Source organism: Cylas formicarius, unplaced genomic scaffold (assembly GCF_029955315.1).
Source record: "Cylas formicarius isolate icCylForm1 unplaced genomic scaffold, icCylForm1.1 PGA_scaffold_1__22_contigs__length_36826433, whole genome shotgun sequence".
Classification (NCBI taxonomy): Eukaryota; Metazoa; Arthropoda; class Insecta; order Coleoptera; family Brentidae; genus Cylas; species Cylas formicarius.
This window is the reverse complement of record NW_026844264.1, coordinates 14,528,526-14,555,613: the sequence shown is the minus strand read 5'-3', so window position 1 is coordinate 14,555,613 and position 27,088 is coordinate 14,528,526. Positions and strand designations below refer to the sequence as shown.

General features: G+C 36.2%; 1 protein-coding gene across 1 annotated transcript in view; it reads left to right on the top strand.

Annotated features, from left to right (window-relative positions):
- The window catches only part of LOC132696397 (pyrethroid hydrolase Ces2a-like), a 20,957-nt gene extending 14,526 nt beyond the window's left edge, over positions 1-6,431 (top strand). Inside the window, exons 7-10 of the mRNA XM_060661200.1 lie at positions 662-791; positions 847-979; positions 1,036-1,210; positions 6,285-6,431. Of these exons, the coding sequence (XP_060517183.1) occupies positions 662-791; positions 847-979; positions 1,036-1,210; positions 6,285-6,431 (585 nt within the window). The remainder of the gene's footprint in view (positions 1-661; positions 792-846; positions 980-1,035; positions 1,211-6,284) is intronic.
- Positions 6,432-27,088: the final 20,657 nt, after the last annotated feature.

The following is a 27,088-nucleotide window of genomic DNA, read 5'->3' as shown; positions in this document are numbered from 1 at the left end:
ATATAAATATCTATAAAAATCTTATACATATATACGAATACAAATATATAATATATATATATATATTATATATATATATATATATATATATATCTATATATATTATATATATATATATATATATATATAAATATATATATATATATATATATATATATATATATATATATATATATATATATATATATATATATATATATATATATATATATATATATATATATATATATATATATATATATATATATATATATATATATATATATATATATATATATATATATATATATATATATATATATATATATATATATATATATATATATATATATATATATATATATATATATATATATATATATATATATATATATATATATATATATATATATATATATATATATATATATATATATATATATATATATATATATATATATATATATATATATATATATATATATATATATATATATATATATATATATATATATATATATATATATATATATATATATATATATATATATATATATATATATATATATATATATATATATATATCTTTGGTACACTATTTGGACACCCTGCATAGTTAAATATTGAATCCGGGATTTAAGTTTGCTTTTTTGTGTTTCTGTGTGACGTTAATAATTTTCAGTTTACAAGCGACACTTTGTTTGTAAGATCGTCTCTCAAACAAGCTGAACTTCAATCCAATTACAGCACCGTGTATTTTTACCAGTTTTCTTATTCTGGAAGCGGAAGTTCATTCCATATCAAAGTTGAAGGTATACAGTATATACTTACAAATAGAACAACGAAGAACATTATTTTGATTTTAAGGTACTGGAACAGTAGGACACGCAGAAGAACTGTTTTATATCTTTGAGGCGCCAATATATCCATTAACTACAGACGAAGAGTTGCTAACAAGAAGAAGAATGGTCCGTCTATGGACTAATTTCGCCAAAACATTGTGGGTTACGTTCTGCTGAATCTGATTTTACAATTCTATATATTTTAATTTCATAGAAATCCTACCTCCGATAAATCGGACCCGCTACTCAACGTAACATGGCCTCAAGTTTCGGGTTCAAACATCCCTTATCTCGATATAGGTGCGACTCTCGAAGTCAAGCCTGGGAAAAAGGAGAAACAGATGGCTATGTGGAACGAAGTTTTCTACGCGTATGGCGAACAGCCTTTCGTAGGATTTTGATTATGTAGCATCTTATTAACAATTATAATATTTTATCAAAGCAAATTGCATTTTATTTAATCAGTATTGCATATCGAAAGCTGGCATTAATCTAATCTAACAATGCATATATTTGACTTGAACATATTAATTCATTCATCATTGGCCCATCCCAGTGCCGACTTCCGTTTTGCTCTCCCTTAGTGCCGATTATGCATTGGCGAAAGATTAATCAAAAATCTTGCTCAGTGTAAGGTAACCCCCCCCCCCCCCCCCAACTATTCCCAACTAAATCGTGACTGACATATTGAATGGTCCTCCTCACTATTTTTAGATGTTGGTTTTCAAAATGCACGTAGTATATCGCAGTTCATTCGTTTTAAAGTAGCTAACGATGTGATGGTCTATCCAATTGTTATATGAATGCGAACTGATATAACCAGATTCAGAATATGACAAGTTGCAAATTATCATCGGAATTGGGAATGGGAATATATTTGCACACCAATTACTGCTTACAAGGGTTTTCTAATATCAGAAATATAACATATAAATAAACGCTTACTATAGGAAAATTTACCATTGGTAAAAATGAAGTTACAAAAATGGCAGTCAACAATTAGAAACGCATTAGGGTGGGTTAGGAATATTCCCGAACTAGTATATTAATTTTTGCAATGGAATTGTTTAAAATTAAAAATTATCTCTTAATGAGGTAATTAACATCGCTTGCGTAGAATTTCGTGAAATATTCTGATATGCCAAAGTCATAAAATTGTTCTGAATTTTTATATACGAGCTTTATACAGATAAAGTTGAAAACGTTGTTGCTAAAAGCGAAAGCGGAGTGCTTTTTATGAAATTTGTTGCAACCTGCAAATTAGGACAACTAAAAATGCTATTGAATTGTTATTGTCATTAAGTATTATATATTTTTTATCTCGCTAAATATTTTTATTACAGTTTTTTTCTATCCTTTGATATGCCAGCTTTGTTACTGACGCAAGCTGATAAACGTTTCAGTTCCCCGTTTATTAGACGCTCTATTCATACCAAACCAAACTCGTGACTAAAGTGGCCTTTGGCAACTTTTCTATATATTTAATATACTCTTAGTAGCAACTACTTGGCGGTCCTATAAGTAATCAATATCAATTTTAATTTCTATGATTTTATTCGAATAATTAGACATATTTTCTTCTTGTCACATGGTGATTTAATAATATATGGACTGTTGAAACCCTTTTAAAAGGTTTAGTTCCGTACGTATCGTGAATGTTGTTCAAAATTGCAGATTCGGTAGCCTCTCTATTACATTTCGTGTGTAGTGTTCCCAATATCATATCGTATAGACCTTGTTTGTCACGAAGCATTATGGCTTAAGTTTTAAATTTTTAAAACGTGATATTAAAAAATATATTTTACATATAATACCGGATGGTCCAAAAATACAAAAATTGAAGAACTCTTTTCTAATGCAATAAAATATTGAAACTAACCAAAACTATAACTTCTTGTCTTAAAAGGAAAAAACGACCCACTAATGTCTTAAACCAAAATCGTCAGGGATATAACTGATGCAATAAATCTATTCAAATTGCTTTAAGCAAATTACTTAGAGAATTACCAAATAGGGTCAGTTATCCGGGTTATTTTAGATGTGATTAATTATGATTTTGTACATCTGTTGTTGTACTCGATCCGTACTAAAAAATGTGGTAACCGAATTTTACTCCTCCAACATTGGCGGTGGTCAAGAATTCTGTCATCTGAAGATCCGTCATTACAACATTCGCTTCTTCTTGAATTCTTCTGTTTCGGCTGCTAATTCTGCCTCGCTGACGTTTCGCATCTTCAGGTCGCTGCGAGTAACTAAAACAGTATGTATGACGGAACATCAGAGAAACAGAGTCAATTTAAACAAGACAGGAGCAATGCAGAAGGAGTGTTTACTTCCGAGGGCGTTTGAAAAAATGGAAAGCTTAAATTCTTTGTTGAATTTAGCTCAATTTACAGAAATTGTAAGATTCAGGTCTGTACACACGGTTTGTATTACCGCACCAGTAGGGAACTCTGCATACATAGTTAATAATATTAAATGGAACTTGATTGAAATCTCAAGATTCCAGTAGTGGGGACGGCATATAAGCATAATCATTTTCGACTTGCAATGCAACTTACATAATCTATTACAATAATGTATAGTCACATTCATATAATCTGCTCAGTCAAGTGGTTAACCAACTAAATGATTCATTGGGGAAGACAATATTCTGTTGTTACTGACATTTACAAATATTGTTACCACAAATTAGGAGACCCCGGCTTGAAAAGGCAATCCTGCAATCGTTCCTTGCGGTTGTGTGAAACTTTTGGGTTTGTGTGTACCTACCAAAAACTTTTGGTATTAGAAACACTACTTAAAGTTTCGATAGGGTGACTTTGCAAGAACTATTTTGATCTGTAACGAAGGCACTTAATAGATTGGCACTGACCAAATTTCTCAGGTAGAAAGGATAACTCTAGTTATGTTTAAATGTGATCTTGAAAAGCGTTTGTTCAAAAGAGATATCCAGCGACACTTTGACCAAATATTACCCGTATTTTCTTGTTCCCATTTCAATGCGAGTACCCGCCGAACAGCCCATTTTAAATGAAGCTTCACTGAAGTACACCATCATAGGTGGTAGTTAGTAGTGCTATGTAGTTCTAGATAATAGTAACTGTGCGAAAAAACGTAAGCCCTCCCCCTTGAACTTTTGTTTAAAAGTTGAAATAATTCTTTTAAAAATTTTGCAATAAACTCACTAATACACCAGATCCATAAATGTAACAGTCAATAAATATGGTGGTCCAAAGTTTACAAGGATTACTAGGTACTTAACAACGTTCATCGCTGATTGATGATAGACTGTGATAACATATTTGTTGGAATTTTAATTTAAATATTTATTTGGGCCAACCCGAGTATATAGACAAAAAATAATATACAATAAGATGAACTCATGCGAAGGCCTATCGAACACCTGCTGGGTGTAACTAAGCCAGCTATACCAAGCAGTCACAATATATGCTTTGGATCACAGTGTCATACAGACCAACTGCTTGAGTATTATTTGATAGTCTTGGTAAAATATCTGGACTGCCTGATCAATAGTATGTTTACATTTAATTTTGTTCTTAGCTAACCGATTGCCAACTGTGTCTCCAGGTTTGCTCTGTTCCAACTAGAAATAAGACGCATATACCATTTTTTCAAAAATATTCCTTAGCATCGAATTTTGCTGGATTTATATAGATTTATGTATTTTGCTAGATTTATATCTAGCAATTTGAATGTCTGGCTGTCACAATAATATTAATGGGAACTACTAATCCGTAAGGTGCTTGTCGAGCAGCCATCTATTCAGCCAGTTTAGCATTGTGATATGTGATGATTCACTTAAAATATAAGACAGTATTTTAAATAGGTAAGTACTTATCGTTTTCAAGCATCGCCGATTTGAATAAATATTGAAGATCTTAAACGGAACCTCGAAACAGACAAAGTCATGATGCATAAACAACTTCTGTTAGGCGTATTATTAATATCGTTTGTGGTGAGTAATTTAAAAGCAATATTTGTATTTTTTATTCTCTAAGACTAAGTATCTAAGTAGCTGATTTATCATACATCTCAAGACTGGACTCACTGTCACAGTCTTATCTAGCGGCATAGTTATTTTGACTTATTTCTAGTATTTGGTGTGTAGCTTTCTAATCTTCTGTTTGTTGGTTTTCGGAGTTATATAGTTAAAATTTTCTCAATTCTTAGGGAAATATGATTAGTAGCGAGTGACCTATTATTTTGCAGTCAACCGACGCTCATATATAGGAACGTTTATATAAGATAAATTTCTTCTTTTCAGCATGCAGATCTTTTGATCGATCTTCCGGATGGCACAATTCGCGGATACGAAACCACAACCGAAAACAATACCTACTATGGTCATCGCGGTATTCCGTTTGCAATTCCTCCTTTAGGAAATTTGAGGTTTCAGGTAAATTATTACTGACCGGTCCACTCTCTACAGATTTGGAAAAAAATATAATTGCAGGCTCCAGTGCCAAACGCGCCATGGGATGGAATTCTAGATGCTACTGAAGCGAAAAATGGTTGCATATCGACGAGTTTTTCTATAAGTGGAGCGGAACAAAGTGAGGATTGCCTTTATATTAATGTCTACACGCCTCCGAGAAATGTAAGTTCTTCAACAGAAAGTAGAAATTAAATAATAAATGTCACATTCAAAAATTAACATTGCATTTTCAAAAGAAAATCCAACAAGTTTTAATTGAGAAAATATAGTTTAGTTCGCAGAAATGCTAAGGCGAAACATTTTAATTATTATTAGGATTAGTTTAATTATTTAATATAAAAGTGTGTTCTGTCTCCATTTATCTGTTTTTGGTGCATGGTAATTATGAATTACTTTTTTTCATTATTGGTATTTAATTTAGGAGATCAATAAATTCAATTAAATCATATGCATATGCAGTGACAGTGTAAAAAAACAATCCACTTTATCTGTTTCCTTACCATAGTTTTACTTACTTAAATTACTCCAAAGAGATATACACCGAATTTTGCTGTTTGACGTCAAAGTTTATGTACCAATGATAGCGTTATTTTGGGTAACGCTGGACTCAAGCACCAACTATTAGCGATGAAGTGGAGTCAGAAAAATATTGAATATTTTGGTGGCGATCCAAAAAAAGTGATAATACTTGGTGTGAGCGCAGGTGGCATATCCGTCGGAGCACATATTGCGAACAAGAAATCGGCAGGATTATATAGAGCAGCGATTTGCCAGAGCCGTTGTTCTTTGCCGAGTTTGGCACTAACGTCTCAATCAGATCCGAAGCAAGTTGCCTACGACGTCGCCAGATCTATAAATTCATCTATTTCCCAAAACAGCGAGGAAATCAGAAATTTCCTGCAGAGTCAACCAGCTGATGTTAGTTGACTAATGCCTTCAGCGCAAGCTCCCAAGTAAGTGGATGCTAAATTTAAAATACATCCTCGTATAAGTCATTATTGTAGGCGGGACCGGTAATAGAAGTTGAAGACGATGATGCATATATAACGGATCGTCAGTTCGGATTGATCGAGTCGGGAAACTTTAACCAAATACCTCTACTGATCGGAACAACTTCCGGCGAATCACTTACGTTTTACGGAAGTGTGTAGTTGCTTTGCATATGTTTATTTTAGGTTTAAAAATATGAAATTAATCACATTTTAGTTTTACTGCCGGAATTAATCGTCTTTGCCCTTGCTTATGATTTGAACCAGCAGTATTTAATACCCACAAAATTAAATACTTTGCCGGGTACTGATTTAACCGAAGTTGAAGGATTAATCAAACAGGCATATACCAACCAGTCATTTCTACTGAATTTGGCTTCTTTTGTTGAGGTAATCTCATTTAGTGATGGAAATTATTTCACATGAAGCACATATGTTTTTATCTTAAAATTAAGTATTTTATATAGTCTTAATAATTTTCAGTTTACCAGCGACAATTTGTTTGTAAGATCATCACTCAAGCAAGCTGAACTCCAATCGAATTATTCTCCTGTATATTTTTACCAGTTTTCTTTCTCTAGAACATTAAGTAATTTACATACTACTGTTGAAGGTATATCTACAGAAAGAAGAAAATCTTTTTTATTTTAAGGCGCTGGAAAAGTGGGTCATGGAGAGGATGTGCTTTATTTGTTTGATTTCTTTCCGTTTACCACAGACGAGGAGCTTCTAACGAGAAGCAGAATGACCAGATTATGAACCAATTTCGCGAAGACACTGTGGGTTGCGTTTTTACTTCTGTTTCTGTAATTCTTTACGTTTATATTTTTAAGAATCCCACGCCGGATGAGTCGGACCTTCTCCTCAATATAACGTGGCCTCAAGTTTAGATACGGTAGATACGACTCTTGAGATTAAGCCCGGTAAAAAGGCAAATGAAATGGGAATGTGGAACGAAGTTTACTACACATACGGCCAACAGACGTTCATAGGATTCTGATTTTTCGAGAGATAATACATTATCTAAAAAAAGTCTTTAATCCCAATTGGGTTTTTGTTTAACCTCACCTTGGCTATCTGTTTTTTGTCCTTCGGAAAATATCCTATTTACAGCTAGAAAGCTAATTATAAAATCTACTACATTTATCTACAATACACCAAAAGTATTACCTGTACATTTGAGTGCGACAAAGGTACACCCAGATTTTAAAAGCATTATGGTATCGGTCTCTCCAAATTTCCGAAGTTACTGCAAGGTTACATGTATCACAGTTTCATCTAATTATATCATAGTTTATAAGTGCGTTTTGCGAATTATTTTTAAATTATCTCGATTTAGTTAGTACTGCAATTTGAGAAATCATCAGGTCGATAAGTATTCCCACCACCGAATTTAAAACCTTCCACGTTTCTGAATGTCAGAGAGTTAAAAAAATTATTATTAAAGCTTAAGAAATAGTGATCTTCCATGAGCGTAGTACGTACCCATAATGATTGTTAAAGGGTCTCGAGAGAAGCAGGTTGATGTACAAATAGTTGGCCTACCTATGCCTAATTGTTAAAAATTAGAATTATAGTTACTTTGCGCTAGTTGTTGGCAAAGTTCGTTTTTAAAAATGTCTAGTGTTCCTAATTTTGTTGTGGAGAAACGGATTAATAAAACTGCACTTTCTAAAAATGAGTAAAATAGTTGAAATCTTTTCGAATATGACTGAATTCAATATGCCGACTTCTGTACGAGGCTGCATCAGCTTGCAAAAAACATTTCGTAAAAAAAGACTTATTTGATAGAGATGGGTAAAATTATCTGCTGGCAAAAATAATTTTTCAGAAAAGTTAAACAGTTTTGAAGGGAAACCATTAAAAGATATATATTATCTGGGTGAACCTTAGGTAAATGAAGGACATACCATTAGTAAAACATTAAGGCAGGAATGTTGATGTGCGTGAAGACAACTTCCAGCAAATGCTGGGTCTGCTACAGTCGTAGATAATGCCAGCTACCACTCAACAAAACTGAAAAAATATCCGCCTATTTAAAAAAAAATAGAGATACCAGTATATTTCAAGGTATAAAATTTATTACATAATTCTACAGATTGGGAGACGGATGGCTATTGTACGAATACCAATCATTAATCGACTTCCTGTGTTTGATTTTTTTTTTTAATATATCGCTTCTCTTAGAGATAAATCAGGTTACTGAGTTTTAAGCATTTCGGGCATTTATTATATATTATGTTATTTAGTCAGAAAAAATTTATATTGCAGTCACATTACTAAGTCAAATTTTTATTAATGGCAATAGGATTTTGGTAAATGCTACAAACATGTATATTTGTATACATTTTGTCTTTGTTCACTTTTTATTTAACACCTTCAATGGGGATATGAAAGATAATTTTAAATTGAAAAAAAATCAGTGTCGTAGAAATAATATTTCCCAAATTATTTAGTCTTGCATTCTACACGGGTGCCACTGTTTAAAAAAATGTCTGGTAAAAAACATTTGTGGACAATAATGTTTATTTGGACTTCATATTTTAAAGTCTCGTAACTCTCAAAGATAAGCACCTTATTAAAAGGATTGCGTGGAAAAACTCATTCATTTTTTCATTAATTCTTTTTTCATTGTTAATACTTACATTTCCCGAAGCAGTGTAGATATTGACAGACAGTCTTCTTTTTGAACGGACCGGTTGTTGTTTACAGTAAATACAATTGTCTGGCATCTCAAATGCCTTACCATGATTCGAATGGAACTGGAGTCTAATAAATTATGTTAATAAAGACGAAACTTTGAATTCGTGTTGTCAAAATATCTTCCACAAAAATACCTGGCTATGTGCAGAAGTCTCTCTCGAAATGGTACTGTTACCGTCAATTTGCTTCTAAACTGTGTATAGGATTAACGAGTAGTCTGAAAAGTGGAGACGAACAAAAACCATTATTTTCTTATTTATCTGGACTATTTCGGCAAACTGCTTCCAGGTGTCATGGGGACATGGCGCTATGTATATATTTAACCCTTGTTAATTTTTTCGTCGGAAACCGTCAATCGAGATTTCAAAAATAATTTTCGATAATAATTGTCGTCGATAATAGCCCTGCATCCTATGCAAAATGCAAAACGATTTTTTTCCTTAATAGTTTGATACACTGTAGTGCAATAAGTTTTTGAACTCATCTTAAAATCACCTGCGGATCCGCCCCTTCAAGGATCAGATTCTGAAATACCATATACAAAATTTTGGGAGTATATTCAATCCATTGTTGAGAATGGGGAGTTAGGGATCGACTAGACCGCGAAATGGTATACTATTATTTTGTTATAACTACAGTTACTTAACGACGTATTCTTAATTATAGAGAAAGGATGTTTGATTGATTTAAATGTAAAACCAATCTATTAAATTAGTATAATTTTTTAAAGTGTTGGGTGGTTGTTAGTAAATAAATGTTAAAATCCTTTGAAAGATTTCGTTTCGTAGGTATAGAAAACTTCATTCCACACTGCTAACTGACCAGGCTCTCTATTCAATTGATTTTCAAGAGTACCATGTCGGTGTAACTTGAATCGGTGATATCAGGTGTGGGATTCCTAAAATATTGCTATTTTATTTCATAACATTCGTTCCTTTTGTTATTCCAATTGAGTTAGATCGTCTTTGGAAAGTTGTTAGCAAAATCATTTTAAAATCCTTTAAACGGTATAGAAAACTTCATTACACAATGCGTACTGGGTAGCCTTTCTATTTTGTTTTGCTTGAAGAGTGTCGCCAATATCGAGGTACTGAATATTCGTCCGTTTAACTTCTGGCCACGTAACGTTCAGAAGCGGATCGAAGACATCAGGTGTGGGATTCCTAAAACATTGTTTTTTTGTTGCATAGCATTGGTTTATTTTAATTTCCAATTAGTTACATTGTCCATACAAAGTTGCTCCATAATCTGAAGATACGTTGTCTAGTGAGATAGACAGCGTAGGCTTTTAGTGGTATGTCGGCAATGTCAAAAATATAGTCGAGTTTGTCGCTATGCTCAACTCTGCCTCACCCTGAATTGACAAATTTTATCTTAAAATCGTTTTAATACACATACCTGGTATAATATCGCGGCCTTTATTTCCAGTTGCAGCAAATGTGAATTCGTAGAGGTACAAGGGCGTGAAATTCGATTGTACTTCGGCCTCTTTGATCGTTGGTCTCACAAAAATATCGCTAGTGATCTAGAAAGTTATTTTGTCACGAAGAAAAAAATTTTTTTTTATCAATTATTAATTAATTATTATTTTACTCATTCGGTAGCTAAGGAATAAGCTAAGAAGCTAGCTAAGATAAGTTCGTTCTTATTTCCTGACGTGCAGATCACGTATTTCCGGCTTAGTATTTTTTTTTTTACTTCTAACGCTTGCAAAATATTAGCTACAAATTATCCAAATTTGCCCACATACGCTTTTTTGTTAATATTTCCAAGTACTGTTAAATTGGTTCCTGGTAAAGGTTCTAGGGCAGGAGGAATTAAGTTACTTACACTAAGACCATATAATACAGCGCCAGCGCTGACCAGAGCTAAAACAATTCCAACTAGAGCGTGACGTTAAGGAATCTGTCAAAAAATGATTACTGAAGCCTATCAAGAAATTCGGCAGACACAGTTCCTAGCATTAGCGGAATTTGATTAAAATCACTAGTATCCAATAGCGGGGAATCTGCAAAATACTTTCTGAAAATTACGCGACTTGTTACATAGTGTTCTGAGCAGGTATCTATAGAAATTCGGAGTTGATGTAAACTGCCTTGCATCTTTTATATCAGTATGAGGCCATGAAGAGTTTCATACAATAGTACCTTGAGACAAATCTCATATAACCGGAGGCAGTTACTGGCTTTTTAAAGTGACTTTGAAGACTATACAACAGGGCTCAATTTAGCAAAAACTAAAAAAAATATTGATAATTGATCCAAACAAATAGACATATTTTTTAGTTTGTAGTATAAAATAACAGCAACTCTCTGCTAACTTGTCATACGTGCATACTAAAATAGTTCAAATTCTAAACTAACCAAAAGTTTCCCTATATTCAAGATACCATTTATAGTCTCAACAGCCTGATTTTGAAGAAATTTCGTATATCTTTGGTGGTGTTCTGGTCTGTGATGTCGATATTTAATAGCTTCGCTGAGGCATAAGCATTTGATTTTGGATCATATTGATACAAATCTACCAGCGAACATCCACTTTCACAGATGGCTGCCCTGTATAATCCTAATAAAACAAGTTACTTGAAAGTTTCTATTATATTGCTTCCACCGTATTACCTTGTGACCTTTTGTTCATCAAATGAACTCCAACCGGTAACACCACCAAAGTAACCTATATTCTGTTGCACCCATTTTAAGGCCTAGTGTTTTAACCCGGCATTTCGCAATATCACATCATCTTCTGTTGACAAAAAGCCGTAAATTCCCAACCTGTAGTTAAAAGTCACAACTATCACGTCTTCGTTAACAATCTTGCCGGGTCCGAACTGATCGTAGGTGGCACAACCCGCTTCAAATGCACCCCCGTAGAAATGTAGCATGACGGGTAATTGGTCTGTAATCTACGATTGAGGAAAAAGTTCACGTTTTTCAAGCTACGCATATTGATTCTCTTATTTCCTTGTCGCGCACCTAAGACTTTCATTTCGCGAAAACAGTCTTCATCCTCAATGGATGGGTCGCAGTTTACGGAAATACAGCATTTGCTCGCTGTGGTAGCATCAAGAATGGGAGACTGAGGCCTAATACAATAAATTCTTTTAATAAACTTTCTGCATAAGCCTATCGAGAACTATCGCTGTCAACATCCTAATTTTGGAATGCCATCTGGTGTTGTTTGTACCTGTTTCATACATTGTAGAACAATATGACAATAACCCTATTGGTGGAGATGCGAACGGAACCCCTTTATATTTTCATAATCGGATCTGCACCCTGAATATCAGTGTTTGTGTGTTTAAACCTTTTTTTGCGATAGCCTATCCAGGACTCGATTCGGGAGAGTTTCTTTTTTCATAAGCTGATGTCTTTGCAGCTCTTTTATGTACGATATGAAATATCATATCGCATTAAAATATCCATGATAATAAACTATTTACTAAAGAAGTGTTAATTTACCGTGAAAATTTAAACTGTAGTTGTCAATAAAATCGTCGTTATGAACATTTTTTTTGTTATCCATGGTTGTCAAGGCTTCTGTATTGAAAAATTAAGGATTGTTATTTACGATAAAATTTAATATCTACTGTCTGTTTAAAGGTCACGGACAATGATAATTATTCATGAAATGATTAATATAATAGATTAATGTATATTATTTACTACCATTATGTTCAAAACGTGTCAAGTATCTCCAGTAGCCTTCAGGTGAATTTAGAACAGTAGAAGGTAACCAAAGTCCAAAATATCTCATTTAATCTCTCAAATTTTAAATTAAGGAGCAACAAATTTAGGATTACTCAAGATTTACATTAATTCTAAAGTATTTTCAAGATCCTATCGTTACCGGTTTCTCAGTCTATTATTTTGGTTTAGGACTTCTGAGAAAATTTTATGGTAATTTCCATCACGTTGCCCTACACCCATATTCAATGTCGATTATTATCAAAACTGCGTCTTTAAAATAAGTTTGGAGGGTTTGACTTTCGCGATTGTTATTGAGTATATATTTATCGCCCTAACAGTATTCAAAACTTGGCGACAAATTACCACATTCAAAGATGCAACATTACTTTTTATCTTCATTTCACATTGTGTCAAGCGAACTGAATGGGTCGAGCCCGACTCTGGGCCGACCCAGTCTGCATTTCAAGAACTTGTATAATTTTTATTCATACTATTTTTAAATTTTGAGAGAAACTTCTTCCTAGTATCAGGAGGGTACAGATCTAAATGAGAGTGATAGTACAAATAGTCTGAACTTTTGGCACGATTTCAGAATAAAACGGTTCTTTAATCCTAGTTTAAGTAAATTGGGTCCAAAAACTTCTTCTTTTTCTTCTTGGTTTTATTTATGTCAAAGCAGATGAGGAAGAAGCAGCAAATTTTGAATTCTCTAACATTTCACAAACTTTTTTTCACTGTCATGTTGGTGAGCTATGGTTAATAGTATATTATGCAACAAGTACGGTAAACAGCCTTTGACTCACGAGTTTATTTGACACGAGCGGAGCGCAGCGGAGCCATTGTTTAATAAGCAAGTGACTTAAAAAAATTACCGAACGTATTGCCTGCTATACTTTTTCTACGACGATTAGTTTTTGGATACATTTTCGCAAAACAATGTTCACTGACCTGAACATCACAATTGACAGACGTCAATATTCAAAGCGCGGGAATTATCTCGAAAACATCCGATTTCTCCCAAACCCCTGAGGTGCAATCTGGGAAATGTCCGGCTCGGATTCGTGGGAAACGAAACTGGCGTGGTAAAGTTGACGCTTCCGGCACGCTAGATCGATTCGATTATTAAGAATATATTGATAGACTTTTTTGCAAATTCAGTTAATTACGACATAAACTGCTGATTTATTTAGTTATTATTTGCGAAACATATTTGTTAAGAAAGTGTCATTTACCATTTCTGTCGTAAAAAGAAACACTTTGTATAGTTCGCAGTAAGTTTAAAATGTGCATTTTCTAAGCACCTTAGGGGCCACATTTAGCATGTTTTAGTTGCAGTTCCTAAAAAAAATTTATGCGACGCCAAAAAATGCGAATGCTACGACCCTTTAAAGTAATGTAAACTATAATTATCATTATATTGATAGTAGATAGTGCTCACAATGTTGGCTATTTCATGCAATATTTCCAATGGCGATTACAGCAGAGAAAGGGAAAAAAATTTAAAGCATTACTTCTTGCAAAACGACAACATTCTCTTTAAAATGGTTGGTTATCTTTACAATTTGTTACTGACACTAGAATGTAACAAAATATTTTAAAGCAAGTTAGTAGGTATAAAATATTTATTAAAATTTGATTATCTGATATCAATTTTTTCCAATTTAAAATCTTCAAAATAAAGGAATTTCGATTATTGTTTTGTAAGTGTGGCACGTCATCTAGATACGCTGAGCTACGTTAAGGTCTCCGACGCAAAACTATCGAATAATGGATGATGAAAATCCAGAAGTATATGTATAATTCGCAGTAAGTTCTTGATTTTCATTCTGAAGGCGCCCCAGGGGTCACAAGAAAACGTTTTATAATAGAAGAACTGTACGGAATATGACCATTCATGATTATTATATAGAAAGTGAAAAATATTTAAAGCACCATTTCTTGCAAAATGTCCACGTTTCTCTTCGAAAGGGTTAGTTATTTTTACGCTTAGTTTCAAACTGAAACTTAACAAAATAAAACATTTTAAAGGAGGTAGGTAAAAGGTAATTATTAAAATATGTTTATCTGATATCAACTGAGATGCCTGTATTTGATAAAATGCGACATGAAAATTGATGGTTCATTATCATTGCCAATTCACAAAATACAAATACAAATACAACAATGTTTAAAGTACGCACAAAATTTTTGATATACATTTTCAAGGCCCCTCACCTCACAAGAAGACGTTTTTGATACATCTAAACCAAACAGAAATCAAATCGTTACCTTAAAAAGAGCCTTATACTTTTTTGTTCAATAAAGAATATACCTCATCTTTTTTCATCCTATTTTATGTGCAGTTATAAAAAAATTGTCTGGACAATCAAGAGTTTACGTGATGCATTTAGGTATGATTACCACATACCTTTAATAACAACAAGTGTCGTAAATGCCACTTTAGTAGCGAGTTCATTTGGCACGAGCGGAGCGACTGCTTCATAAACTAGCGACTTAAATAGTTTACCAGTTACCTTTATATATTCAGTACATTTTACAAAAAAGAAACAGTAATATATTCAATGACATATCCGTCAGGATTAACAAACGTCAAAATTCAAGCCGTGGGAAAACGTCCGATTGCCAACAAACCCGTGTGGTAATTACTCAGGAATATCCGAAGTGGCTCGCACTATAGATATGTGTATAATTAAGTATTTCACATTACATTTTTAACTCGATGAAGTCCGCTTTCTTTAGGTTACTTCATGCAATAATTTCAGTCATGATTATTGTGTGGAAAGTGGTAAGGTTACTTGGGCTTTGCTGAAAATTTTAACTTTCAAATGTAAAGAAAGTAGTAATTATGAAATAATTATTAAAATATGACTGTCTGATATCGATTGAGATAAAGATTTTCGATATAAAGCGATATGAAAATCCATATTTAGTTATCTTTGTCAATTTTCGATTACCATATTTTAAGTGTCATCCGTTATCAACATAGGTCAAAGTACGTCACCGTTTCCGTGTGTGTAAGTGAGTTTCCCCTGCATTCTTTTATAATGTTGTGTGTGTGCTTTCACCAACTAAAAATTACTATCACTAAAGTAGGGTAAATGCTAATCCTTAAGCAAAAGTAGCACTGAAGAGACATTGACTATAGGTAGATAGAGAATCAAAATGTTTAAAAACGCTATACAGAAAATGTAACAATTTATGACCAATTCCATTTCAATCACAAACTTGGTTTCTCAGTAGCGGAGCGAGTGCTAAATATGCGAGTGAATAAGTTTACCAGTGTGTTGCTTTATCTACGACCGTTACATTTTGAGTACCTTTTTGCAAAACCGCACTGACTGTGATGCGAAGTACCATCTGCGGCTAAAATCTACCGAAAACAATCCAACCTTTTTGGTAATATTGTTCATCGCCAAAATAGCAGCACAAATGTTTATCTATTTTTCAATACTCGCAGATTTGCATAAAAAAATGAAAACTATAAACAATACTTCAACAATAAGATAGTTACGGTCGATAATCAAATTCTATATAAAAATTCAAATTCAATTAAATGTAATTCAAGTTAATATATATTCGAAACTTATTAGAGTTTCCACAATATCCACATTAAAATTTAGCAAATCAGTCACATATTTTAGAACAACACACCCATACTAGAAATTAAGAGACACTCTTCAGTTATGCTTAATTAATTGTATGAAAAGTATGCAGTATGCAGTACGAAAACTACACATGCTATGCATGTTACGCGCTATTTCCTTTGCAATTCCGCCGTTAGCAAATTTGAGCTTTCAGGTAAATGTGGCTAACAATTTGTGAAATTCTGTATGGGTTTCAATAAAACGCGCAATTTTCTAAATCGTGGCAGGCTTCAGTGCCAAGCGCACCATGAGACGGTGTTCTGGACGCTACTGAAACAAAAGATATCATATATCATATCGATGACTATTTCGCAATATGAATCGCAACAAAGCGAAGACTGCCTCTACACGCCTCTGAGAAATGTAAGGTTTTGAACATAAAATAGAAATTAAATAATAAATGCCACATTCAAGATAGAATTAAAACAACTGAAACAAAATAAAAATTTAAATACTGCGGTTACAAATTAATATATTTTTTTTCAAAAAAAATAAAACTAATCCACTTTATCTGTTTCCCTCCAGTATTTTATTTCTGGGAGACTTTTTTTACCTTTATTTTTATTTGTCTATTCTCAACGATGAGTTTTATTACTTACATTACTCCACGGTCTGGGTAAACATCCAAAAATTTCAATAAATAAATAAATAAGAACCACATTCTCTGTGAAATTTTAAAATATCGTACGTCGGGCTTGAAAATTGCAATGCAAATATTAATGAGGCACAATTTTGGGATAACAAAATACTTAAAGAAACACTTGTATTCGAGAAAAATATTGTCTCCTTGAATAAACTTGATTTTGTAACCAGCGAATATAATTTATCTACTCTGATTGTAAAATATAATTTTGCATTTATGCAATATTTTTATATTTTAAATATTATCTACTACGGAAGAGAGCAACTTCGCGTTCTGTTGGATTCCTTCTGCGTCGGTTTTTGTTGAGTTGAATTTGCCATAAACACCGTATCGGATGACTAAGTCCCATATTGGTGATAGGTAGAGACCTGAGTCGCGGTTATAGAAATCTATAAACAACCTAACAATCTTAACCGCGACTCAGGTCTCTACTTGTCACCAACATGGGAATCAGTCATCCGAGAGGGTGTTTATACCCCTCATTTAGCTCCGCCCCCCTCAAGCAATATATAAGGAGGTACAGATTAAAATACGAGCCAGTTTCAGTCAAGCTTTGAAGAAGCGAACAGGATAATTGGCGAAACGTCAGCAAATTCGACGCAGCAAAAACCGACGCATCAGGAATACAAAAGTTTTGTAAAAAGTATTACACTAGCCTGTGGAAGTTTCTTTGAAAAATTAAAATAATTTCTATTGGATTTGTAAATTTAATTATTTTCTTTACTTTTACATTTAAAAATAAAATTTACGCCAGTGCATTTTTACCAATTTTCTTTCTCTTGCACCAGAAGAAGAAAATCTGTACAGAAAGAAGAAAATTGTTTTCACTTTAAGGTGCTGAAAGTCGGGCATGGCGAAGACATCATTTACATCTTTGTCTTTTCGTCCTACTAGCTAACCACAGACGAGGTGTCACTAATAAGAAGCAGAATTACTGGATAATGAACCAATTTGCCAAAAATACTGTGGGTCAAATATAATATTTTAGGAATCCCACCCCTGATGAGTCTGGATGAGTTTTGGATTCTAACATCGCTCATCTCGATATAGATACGACCCTTCAAATCAAGCTTGTTAAAAAGGCGAAAGAAATGGCAATGTGGAACGAAATTTTCTACTCGTACGGTCAACAGTCCTTCGTAGGATTCTGATTTTACGACAGTCTATATATTTTCTGCAAAATATATATTATTACTGTTAATTACGTAAAGTGATGTTTTTTTTACATTCGAAGATCAGATTAATTGTTTTTACGAAGTAACATAACTAACCAAAAATAGATGTTCAATTGTTTGTTCTTTTTATCCTCTTCTCCACTAGAACGCAATGAATATAATTTTAATTAATCTCCATAGTTTAGTTAAACTTTAGACTTAAACTGAAAAAATGATGAGTAGGTTCGTAATTATTAATAAATACCATGAATCAACACAACGTTTAACCTGTATAATAAGAATTAAATTCCATTTTTATTACAATGTATATCGAAATTAACATACATATTTCCTTTTGTATGGTAATATTTATTTACATGAAATATGTTACAACTGGTATAGCTGCAAAAAACGATAAGTGTGTCATCGTAAAACGAGTATGAATCAAGAATTATTTGATCGACATTAAGTTGCCTAAATCAAATTAACATTCTCATATCTCGGCAGCAGTGAAGATAACAACAGATCCTTTTGGGGAATTTGGGATGATAATGGCTAGTTCTTAAGCAGGAAATGAAGTTGTTATCAGCGGTGAGAGTCCCATTCCATAATCTATATGTTTTGAATAGTGCAGATGACATTAGATAGGTGTATCGTGAAATTTTCCAAGCTGCTACACTACTCACCAGTTCAAGGAAAATCTAATCAACAAATCTGCTATCGTGTCAAGTGATCCTATAAGATGGGGTATCGTTGTCCCAGATGTTGAATCCCGAATGGGAATCGACAAGTTTGACGCTGGATATTTTGGATAGAGTTGCCAAATATAATCTTTAACAACTGAAAGTGATCAAGTCATTTTATGCTCGGCGAATCCGGTTTTGCTTCTATTTTATAACAATTTAAGAGGTAAGGAGAATTGAAAAAGTAAACATAAATTGTTGACAGATTTATTGTTTGATGAAACAGCAAGCATTTACTTGATTTACTACGATCCTTAGATTGAGGCTTGTGAACAAAGATGTCCTTTGACGACCGATGATTTTATGAGAGCAGAAGCGATTATAGCGATGTTTCTCCAAAAGTCTAAAGATTCGAAACGCATTTACAAAACGGTTGTTCACGCGAAAGGAAATTCGGAGGGATTTAGAGATTCAGGCATCCTGTTTCAACTGCCCATTTCACATCAAATTTCACAATAGCTCTCTCTCATAACGTATGAGAGCTGGTGATCCTTAGAGGATGGTGGTCGGAATCAATCCATATGGCTCACACTAAAAGGGATAAACATATACCAGCTATGAAGATTTTTAGACCAGTGTTATTTTGACAATTATTGCTTTAGAAAGGGACTTCATCCCTCCCAATATTCACTACGAAGGACAGCAAATTGATAGTAGTGATCGAAAAAACACCTTAAACAGGCTAATCCGGCTTGATCGAAAATTGCAGTAGCAATTGAAAAGACTACCTTGATTCCATTACCCTTGTATCGTCACTCGGGTTTAAATTGTCAGGGGTTTCGGCGGAAACAACTCTCATGTACTGAAAGAGTTCACAGAACCAAATAATTTTCGGCCTATCAAAATTAGACATAATGATAACGGTGTTTGTGCCAAAGGTGGAGGAGATGATTTTTTTTTTATTTTAAAATTTCAGATGATTCTTTTCAAACGCAACTAACATGTGTAAGATTAGGATATTTAGGAATCGATTTATCCAACCAAGATATAATTTATGAGGTCCTAGAAAACCCTTCCTTTCTCAATAGATTTGCAGGGCTTTGTGAACCGTTAGGGCTTTAATTTTTATGAAGCTTTAACTTTTTTTGACTTATTACTTGTTTGCATTGCATTGGGCCGACGTGCGATGTTTACCGTAGCTAATTATTTTCTAAATAGGTCGTTTTTATATGGGGGAAAAATTTGAGATTGACGAGGCCGCCGACCGATGCGGGCGTTCGAGAATAGTTGCCCTGAGACAGAGGAGCATAGGGCGGGAAGGACTCCTTGGTGGAGCTCTTCCCTTTAGCGTCTCAGGATGAAAGTGCGGAGGCTGTTCAATACAGCGAGGAGCAGCAGCCAAGGTGCGGACTGGGATCTCTATAGGGAGGTCCGCAGACAGTACAAAAAAGAACTACGGGCATCACAGAGGAGGGCCTGGAGGGGCTACTGCGACGGAGTAATGAATACCCCGGACGCGGCTAGGCTCCTTAGGGTACTCAGAAGTGACCCTGCGGGAAGACTGGGGGTGGTCCGCAGGACCGGCGGTGGCTACACAGCGGGACCAGGGGACACACTACAACAGTTGCTGAACACGCACTTCCCAGGGTCCGCTGATCCGGACACAGGGGGGAATATTGAAGCCGGGGGTCGTCTTGGAGGCGACTACGCCACGGCAAGGAGGGTGGTTACCCATAGTAGGCTGAGGTGGGCTATTGACAGCTTTGGCCCCTTCAAGTCGGCGGGCGGGGATGGAGTATTTCCGGCTCTGCTGCAAAGGGACGGAGGTCTCCTGACCAGCCCGCTGATGGACCTGTTCAGGGCCTCCATTGCGAGGGGGTACGTGCCCGAGCTGTGGAGACACAGCAAGGTAGTGTTCATTCCCAAGGTAGGGAAGAGTGACTACACAGACCCGAAGTCGTACCGGCCTGTTTGCCTCACCAGCTTCATTATGAAGACTCTGGAGAGGCTGGTGGACCGGTATCTGAGGGACTGGGTGGAGCTGGAGGCCCCCTTAGAGCCAGCTCAGCATGCGTACCGAAGTGGCGGGTCTGTGGGCTCAGCTCTTCACCATCTGACTTCCAGGTTGGAGGAGGGTATGGGCTCGGGACGGCTGTCGGTGTGCGTGTTCGCTGACATCGAAGGGGCTTTCAATAACACGGCCCTGTACTCGATCTGCAGGGCGGTGGAGAGTACTGGAGTGGGGACGGCCATTGTAAGGTGGATCCGCTCCATGCTAACCGACAGGAGGGTCGAGGCAAGACTTGGTGGGGAGCAGGTCTCCATCGGTTCATCAAGGGGTTGTCCACAGGGCGGGGTCTTGTCCCCGTTCCTGTGGTGCCTGGTGGTGAACGAGATATTGCATATTCTGAGGGAAGAACACGGAGTCTATGCTCAGGCATATGCAGACGACCTTGTGATAATGACGCAGGGGACGGACGTGAGGAGGATGCAGGGGCTCCTGAACGGGGCATTGGCAAGATTCTCACAATGGTGCCTGGACAGCAAGTTGGCTGTCAATCCTAGCAAGGTGGAGATGGTCATCTTCACTAGAAAAAGGAAGATGGAGTGCAACCTCAACATTTCGATGGATGGGGTGCCTCTTTCTGCAAGCGGAAGTGTCAAGTACTTGGGCGTATGGTTGGACTCTAAGTTGACCTTCCAGGAACATATAAGATCAAGGACCAGGTCGGCCTTTGGAGCTCTGTGGGCGTGCCGGAGAGCGGTAGGGGGCACTTGGGGCCTGGGGCCGAAGATCATGCAGTGGATCTACGGTACCATGGTGGTGCCTATGCTCACGCATGGGGCAGTGGCATGGTGGCCGGGGACCAAAAGAGCGGGAGCAAGGCTAGTTCTTGACAGACTGCAGAGATTGGCTTGCCTCTGCATAACGGGCGCCATGAGAACGGCGCCCACGAGGGCCCTGGAGGCTCTGGTGGGGCTGCCTTCTCTGGCGGATCGGGTGCAGATGGAGGCGGCCAGGACAGCTGTGAGGCTGGCGAGCTGCGGGCTCTGGAGGGAGGGAACCTTCAATCGGGGTCCGTACGACATTTTAGAGGGCTGTCGCGGGGACCGCGGAGTCATGGGCATGCCGAGTGACGTCATGATCCCCGAGATGACCTTCTTTGATAAATTGACCTTTCTCTTTCCATCAAGGGAAGATTGGAGAGAGGGCAGAGTCGGCTCCTGGGATGGACTTGTCTGGTACACTGACGGGTCCAGAATGGGAGATCTGGCCGGAGTTGGAGCGTACTGCGAGACAACGGGATCAAGCTTGTCGGTCCCTTTGGGTCAGTACTGCACTGTGTTTCAGGCGGAAATTTTCGGTTTATTGATGGCGGCCAGAGAGGTGCTTCGGCTCAACTACGGAAGCAGGAGAGTCTTCTTCTGCTCGGATAGTAGGGCTGCACTCATGGCGCTGAAGTCAGTGCGTACGCGCTCCTTGTTGATAAAGGAGTGCAAAGGGGTACTGAGGAGGGTGGCTGAGGAGAGAAAGGTCACGTTGCTCTGGGTCCCGGGTCACACCGGTGTCCGGGGCAATGAGGCAGCGGACGCCTTAGCCAGGGAGTGCTCCTCGCATAGGCATATAGGGCCAGAGCCCCGCTTGGGGATCGCCCCGTGGGTGAGGCGGGGAGCTCTCGAAGCCTGGGCGAGAGACCGGGCCGCGGAGGGCTGGAGAGTTGCTCCGGGAATGAGGCAGGCGAGGCTTATGATGGATGGGCCCGCCCTTCCTCGGACCAGGGAGCTGCTTAGACTGATCAGGAGGGAGTGTAGAGCACTAACAGGGGCCTTCACAGGCTTAGGAGGCATCTCTGCTTGCTAGGCATTGGAGACGACCCGGAGTGTAGGTGGTGCATGGAAGGGGAGGAGACCCCGTATCATCTGCTCACCGAGTGCCCTGCCTTGACATGGGCAAGATTGGGAGTCTTCGGAAAGGCCCTGATCGATCCGGACTCAGTGCACGGTATTGGGCTAAAGGAGTTGCTGACCTTCTACAGGAGGGGCGGCATTCTGGACGCCCTCTAGAGCGGCCTGGGGGCACAACGGGCCCATCTGGTGGCCTAAGTGCTTGGACGCCCGCGAGGGCGCCCCCCTTTAATACCAATACCAATACCAATATGGGGGAAAAATATGCAGAACATATACGGTGATTCACGTTAGGTGGCAATTCGCAGAGAGCTGAAATTTTGATAATAATTTACTAACATCTCATGCAATAATTTTATGTAGTTACCGGGAATTTTTTAAAGCTCATGAATATTGTGAAAATTTCCGGATGTAATTTAATCTCGTGTGGTATTTATTAAGAAAATGCTCAACCAAATTGTATTCGAAAATCAAATAATTAAAAAATATGTTTCGCTTCAGTCAAAAAAGCAAAGAAAATATTCGCCACAAAATTAGTTGATCACTTCGAATACCGGGAAACGTCTATGGGTTCAACGCGCCAAAAAAGAACTCTGAAGACTATAAGAAGAGTGTTATTAAAGTTTTCTGGAACTCCACAACCAAGCAGTTGTAGGATTACTTTCTAGAAATGTGTGATCGCAAATTTCATCCATTTTTTTACATACAAATTGTGAAAGTTTTTTCACATTTTACCCAGAGAGTAAACAAAGGAGCGGCAGCAACAATAAAATATTTTGTGGAGGATATTGACAATCATGGGCCGCATGGAGTAAAATCCGGTTTTCTCCAAGACCATCCAAGGCGGTTAAAGAAAATAGTATTCAGTAAGTGGCTAGTATCGAATATACTCAATGAAAAAATACGTCCAGTTACTAACAAGCAAGCGAGGCCAACTCATGAAAACGAAATGGACATTTTTAACTCCAAATCCAAACTGGCAGCACCCCAATTCCTAAAGGTTGATACGAGAACATCCTGCCTGAATAAAATACATTATTTTCCGGGTTCAAATCGACTGCAACATTGACCGGAATCGATGTCAGTCGATGTAACCAATCGCTCCTCAAGAAGCACTGCTATTCAGCCAAAACGAGAATTAAAGAACAGCAATTAATTAAAATAACAGGGCATGTTTGTAGCCACTTCATAAACCCATATCTGTAAATAGATTCCGGTCATCATCAGGAAATAATTGGCGCAATGGGGTCTGCTTCAACCTCTGCAAAGACAATTCAATAATCTCTAAATCAAGAAAAACCAACGTATCAACCTGCTATAGTTTATGAAAATGGCGTTTTCCATATCAACGATAATTACAATAGTCAAAATATTATAAATAATTAAGCTTATGTTAAAAAGAATAAGAAAAATTGAAATTTTTTTATTGTTATTTTTTACTGACAGAAACGCAATTTAATCTTCAAATATGTTTATGAACAAATTTAGATTGGGTGGTAGAGAATTATAATTTTATGTGCTCTGCAGTTTAGGTAATGCCCTATAAGATTTTGACTTTTATTTGCTGTATTAGACGGAAATGCACTTCTTAATGAACCATATTCCAGTCTTTGATTTTTTATTTGCTTTGGGCTACAAGTGGTAAAAAATAAAATTTTGTGATAGAAAATGTTTTTTTTTGTAACTATTATTAACTTTACATACACATGCTAATCGTATGGAGTTCATGGCTAGAGTGCAAGAAGCTGTATTTTGACAGTTAAAAACATCAGAAAAACTCGCGATGTAATAAAGAATATTGTGGAGCCAGTTAAATCGACATTTTTTTTGTTTTAAAATGAATCGGTTTGAAAATCATGCTATATGCAGCATATGCGTGAAATTGTCTGATGTCTATTTACCCTGCGATGACTGATTTATCGGCATTAATAGAGGATTGTTTCGAATTGTTCACAACTATTTCCATCTAAACCACTCAAAATTCAAAGTACTAAATGCAAAAAAGCATCTAGACTCCAAGTCCTGTATTATGGCGATTAAGAATAATAGAGGTGTTGAAAGAATATAGAACCCATCTTAGCTTTATAATTGGAATGTATCAAAATTATCATGGAAACAAATAAAAACCAGATCTTAAAAAAGATTCTGTTATTAGAAACGTCAAGAAATTTTCAGTATAATTTTTTCTTGGTTACTCAAGAGGACAAAGTTTTCAATTCATTCCTCTGTTGTCAGTTTTTGATTTACATCAAAGCTATGTAGCGTCGGCAGTAATGATTCAAACAAAAATCGCAGCTGTCGGCGTCTTTAGGTTTCTTCAATCAAGAAACGAGATCAACTTATCTTCAATATTTTATTTACGTTGCAGTTTTTGTCGTTCACGTACTGGCTTTGGAAGAACGGGAGCTGTTGAAATTAAAATCGAGAATGAGCCTAATATTGTGGTGTCTGTATTTAATCACTATTTTATAGATGCTCCCAAAATATTATTAGTTCCATTCAATTGGATAACAAAAGTATTGGGCTGAGTTTTATTCGGGATGTTAATGACCAGAGTTTTTATTCAATACCTTTTACGAGGGATGTGAGCTCTTGAATATTAAAAAAAAATATTAAAAAATAAAAAGTCTTCGCTATCATCTTGATTTGGGTCTAAAGGCTGTCGTCGGTTAGGATTACTGCCTAACTCTTCCCTAGCACGAGTGTCGAGCTTCTTCAGAGGTCTTTCCATCTCCGATGTTGGACGTAGACCATTAGAATATATTGTTTCGCTACAAACAAGTTCATTTCAATAACACGCATAAACATTTCAACACTTTTTCTAATCTTTCGACTTTCTATTTCTTCCGTCGCACCGTTCGGCGGGTACATACAAAAACAACGGGTAGTGGTGATCAACAGAGCTCCCGGGACCCGCCAACCAATCGACGTTGGTGAGTAAGTTCGCTATCCTTGCACGACGGCGTTTAGACCCGAATCAAGGTAATAGCTTATCAAAGGGCCGCGAAAGCCTTAACCAATTGAAAAAGTCTGCGCCAGGTAACAATTTCAAATAGTTTTTCTAAAGTGTTTCAGTATGCTTTCTTAGAGAGGTTAATGTGTTTTGCAGATAATTCGTATTTCCGTAGGATAATTTCTTTAATCGAGGACGGTGAGTGCTCGGGTGGAATTTTTTGCAACTTAAGTTGGGAATTTGACTGTGTTGATTTTAAGGAACTTGGGGGAGCTCTGCACGCTTCGGGTATAAGGGTGCTCTAGACGTGCTCTAGACGAGATCAGTAGTTGTTTAGAAGATCGTTTCAGTTAGTCAACGCATAGAGATGGGTGTCCCTCAAAGTTCAGTTTTAGGCACTGTACTCTTCATATTATATGTAAATTGTATCTGATACGCTTTTTGTGATGTATACGGGTGATATATCCTTGGTGTTGTCGTGTGGAAATGACGATGACCTCTCAGAGAAGTGCTGTGGGGTACTCGGTAGATTGATCGCATGGTTTGAAAAAATATTATAGTTCAGCACAAGTAAAACCCATACTCTAAGGTTTCATAATTAACAGAAACAATGTGATAATTTTAATATCTGTTTTGGCAATAACATTATCCCAAGTAGGGATACTGTGAGGTTTCTAGGATTGAGTTTGGATGATTGTTTAAACTGGAGGTCTCACAGTGATACTCTTATTTCAACTCTAAATGGAGTCAATTATCTTTGACTAAATTTTCGTGAGATTTTAACTAGGCAACAGTTAATTTATAAAATGTGGGGAGCATCTATAAATGCCGATAAAGCATTTTTGGCTCAAAAAGGTATATTAAGGAGTATTGCGCATATTTCCAAGTTTACATCCTGTAGAGGATTATTTGCCCAGTACAAAATTCTCCCACTGGCAAGTGTCTTGATTTTTGAAATTTTATTGTATGCCTCTCAACAATTTATCGAATTTTAAATTAGTTGCTAACGTACATTCTGAGCATACAAGACAGAGCGGTAAGTTGTATGTTCCTTGTTGTAGGCTGTGGACGACTTGCCAATGGAGTTAAGAGAAAGAAATTTATTTATATTAGAAACATTTTTGTTATCCAACACATCTTATAGTCTAGACGAATTTTTTTGAGTAAATGTTTTTTTATATGTCTATGTATATTGTAAGCATATATATTTTTAATTATTTTTATACAATTTTGTAGTCCTTGGGAAACTAAATATTATTATTATTATTATTATTATTGAATCTTCATTAGTAAGACTCCCTAACCTGATCCAAAAATTATAAGTTGTCATAAAAGATATATATGTGTTTTAATTTTTTTAACAACTTTTCGGATTTTGTATTTGTACTATGTCAAAAATTTACATTTAGTTCGTCATTACTCGCACCACAGTATTTTTAGTTTTGTT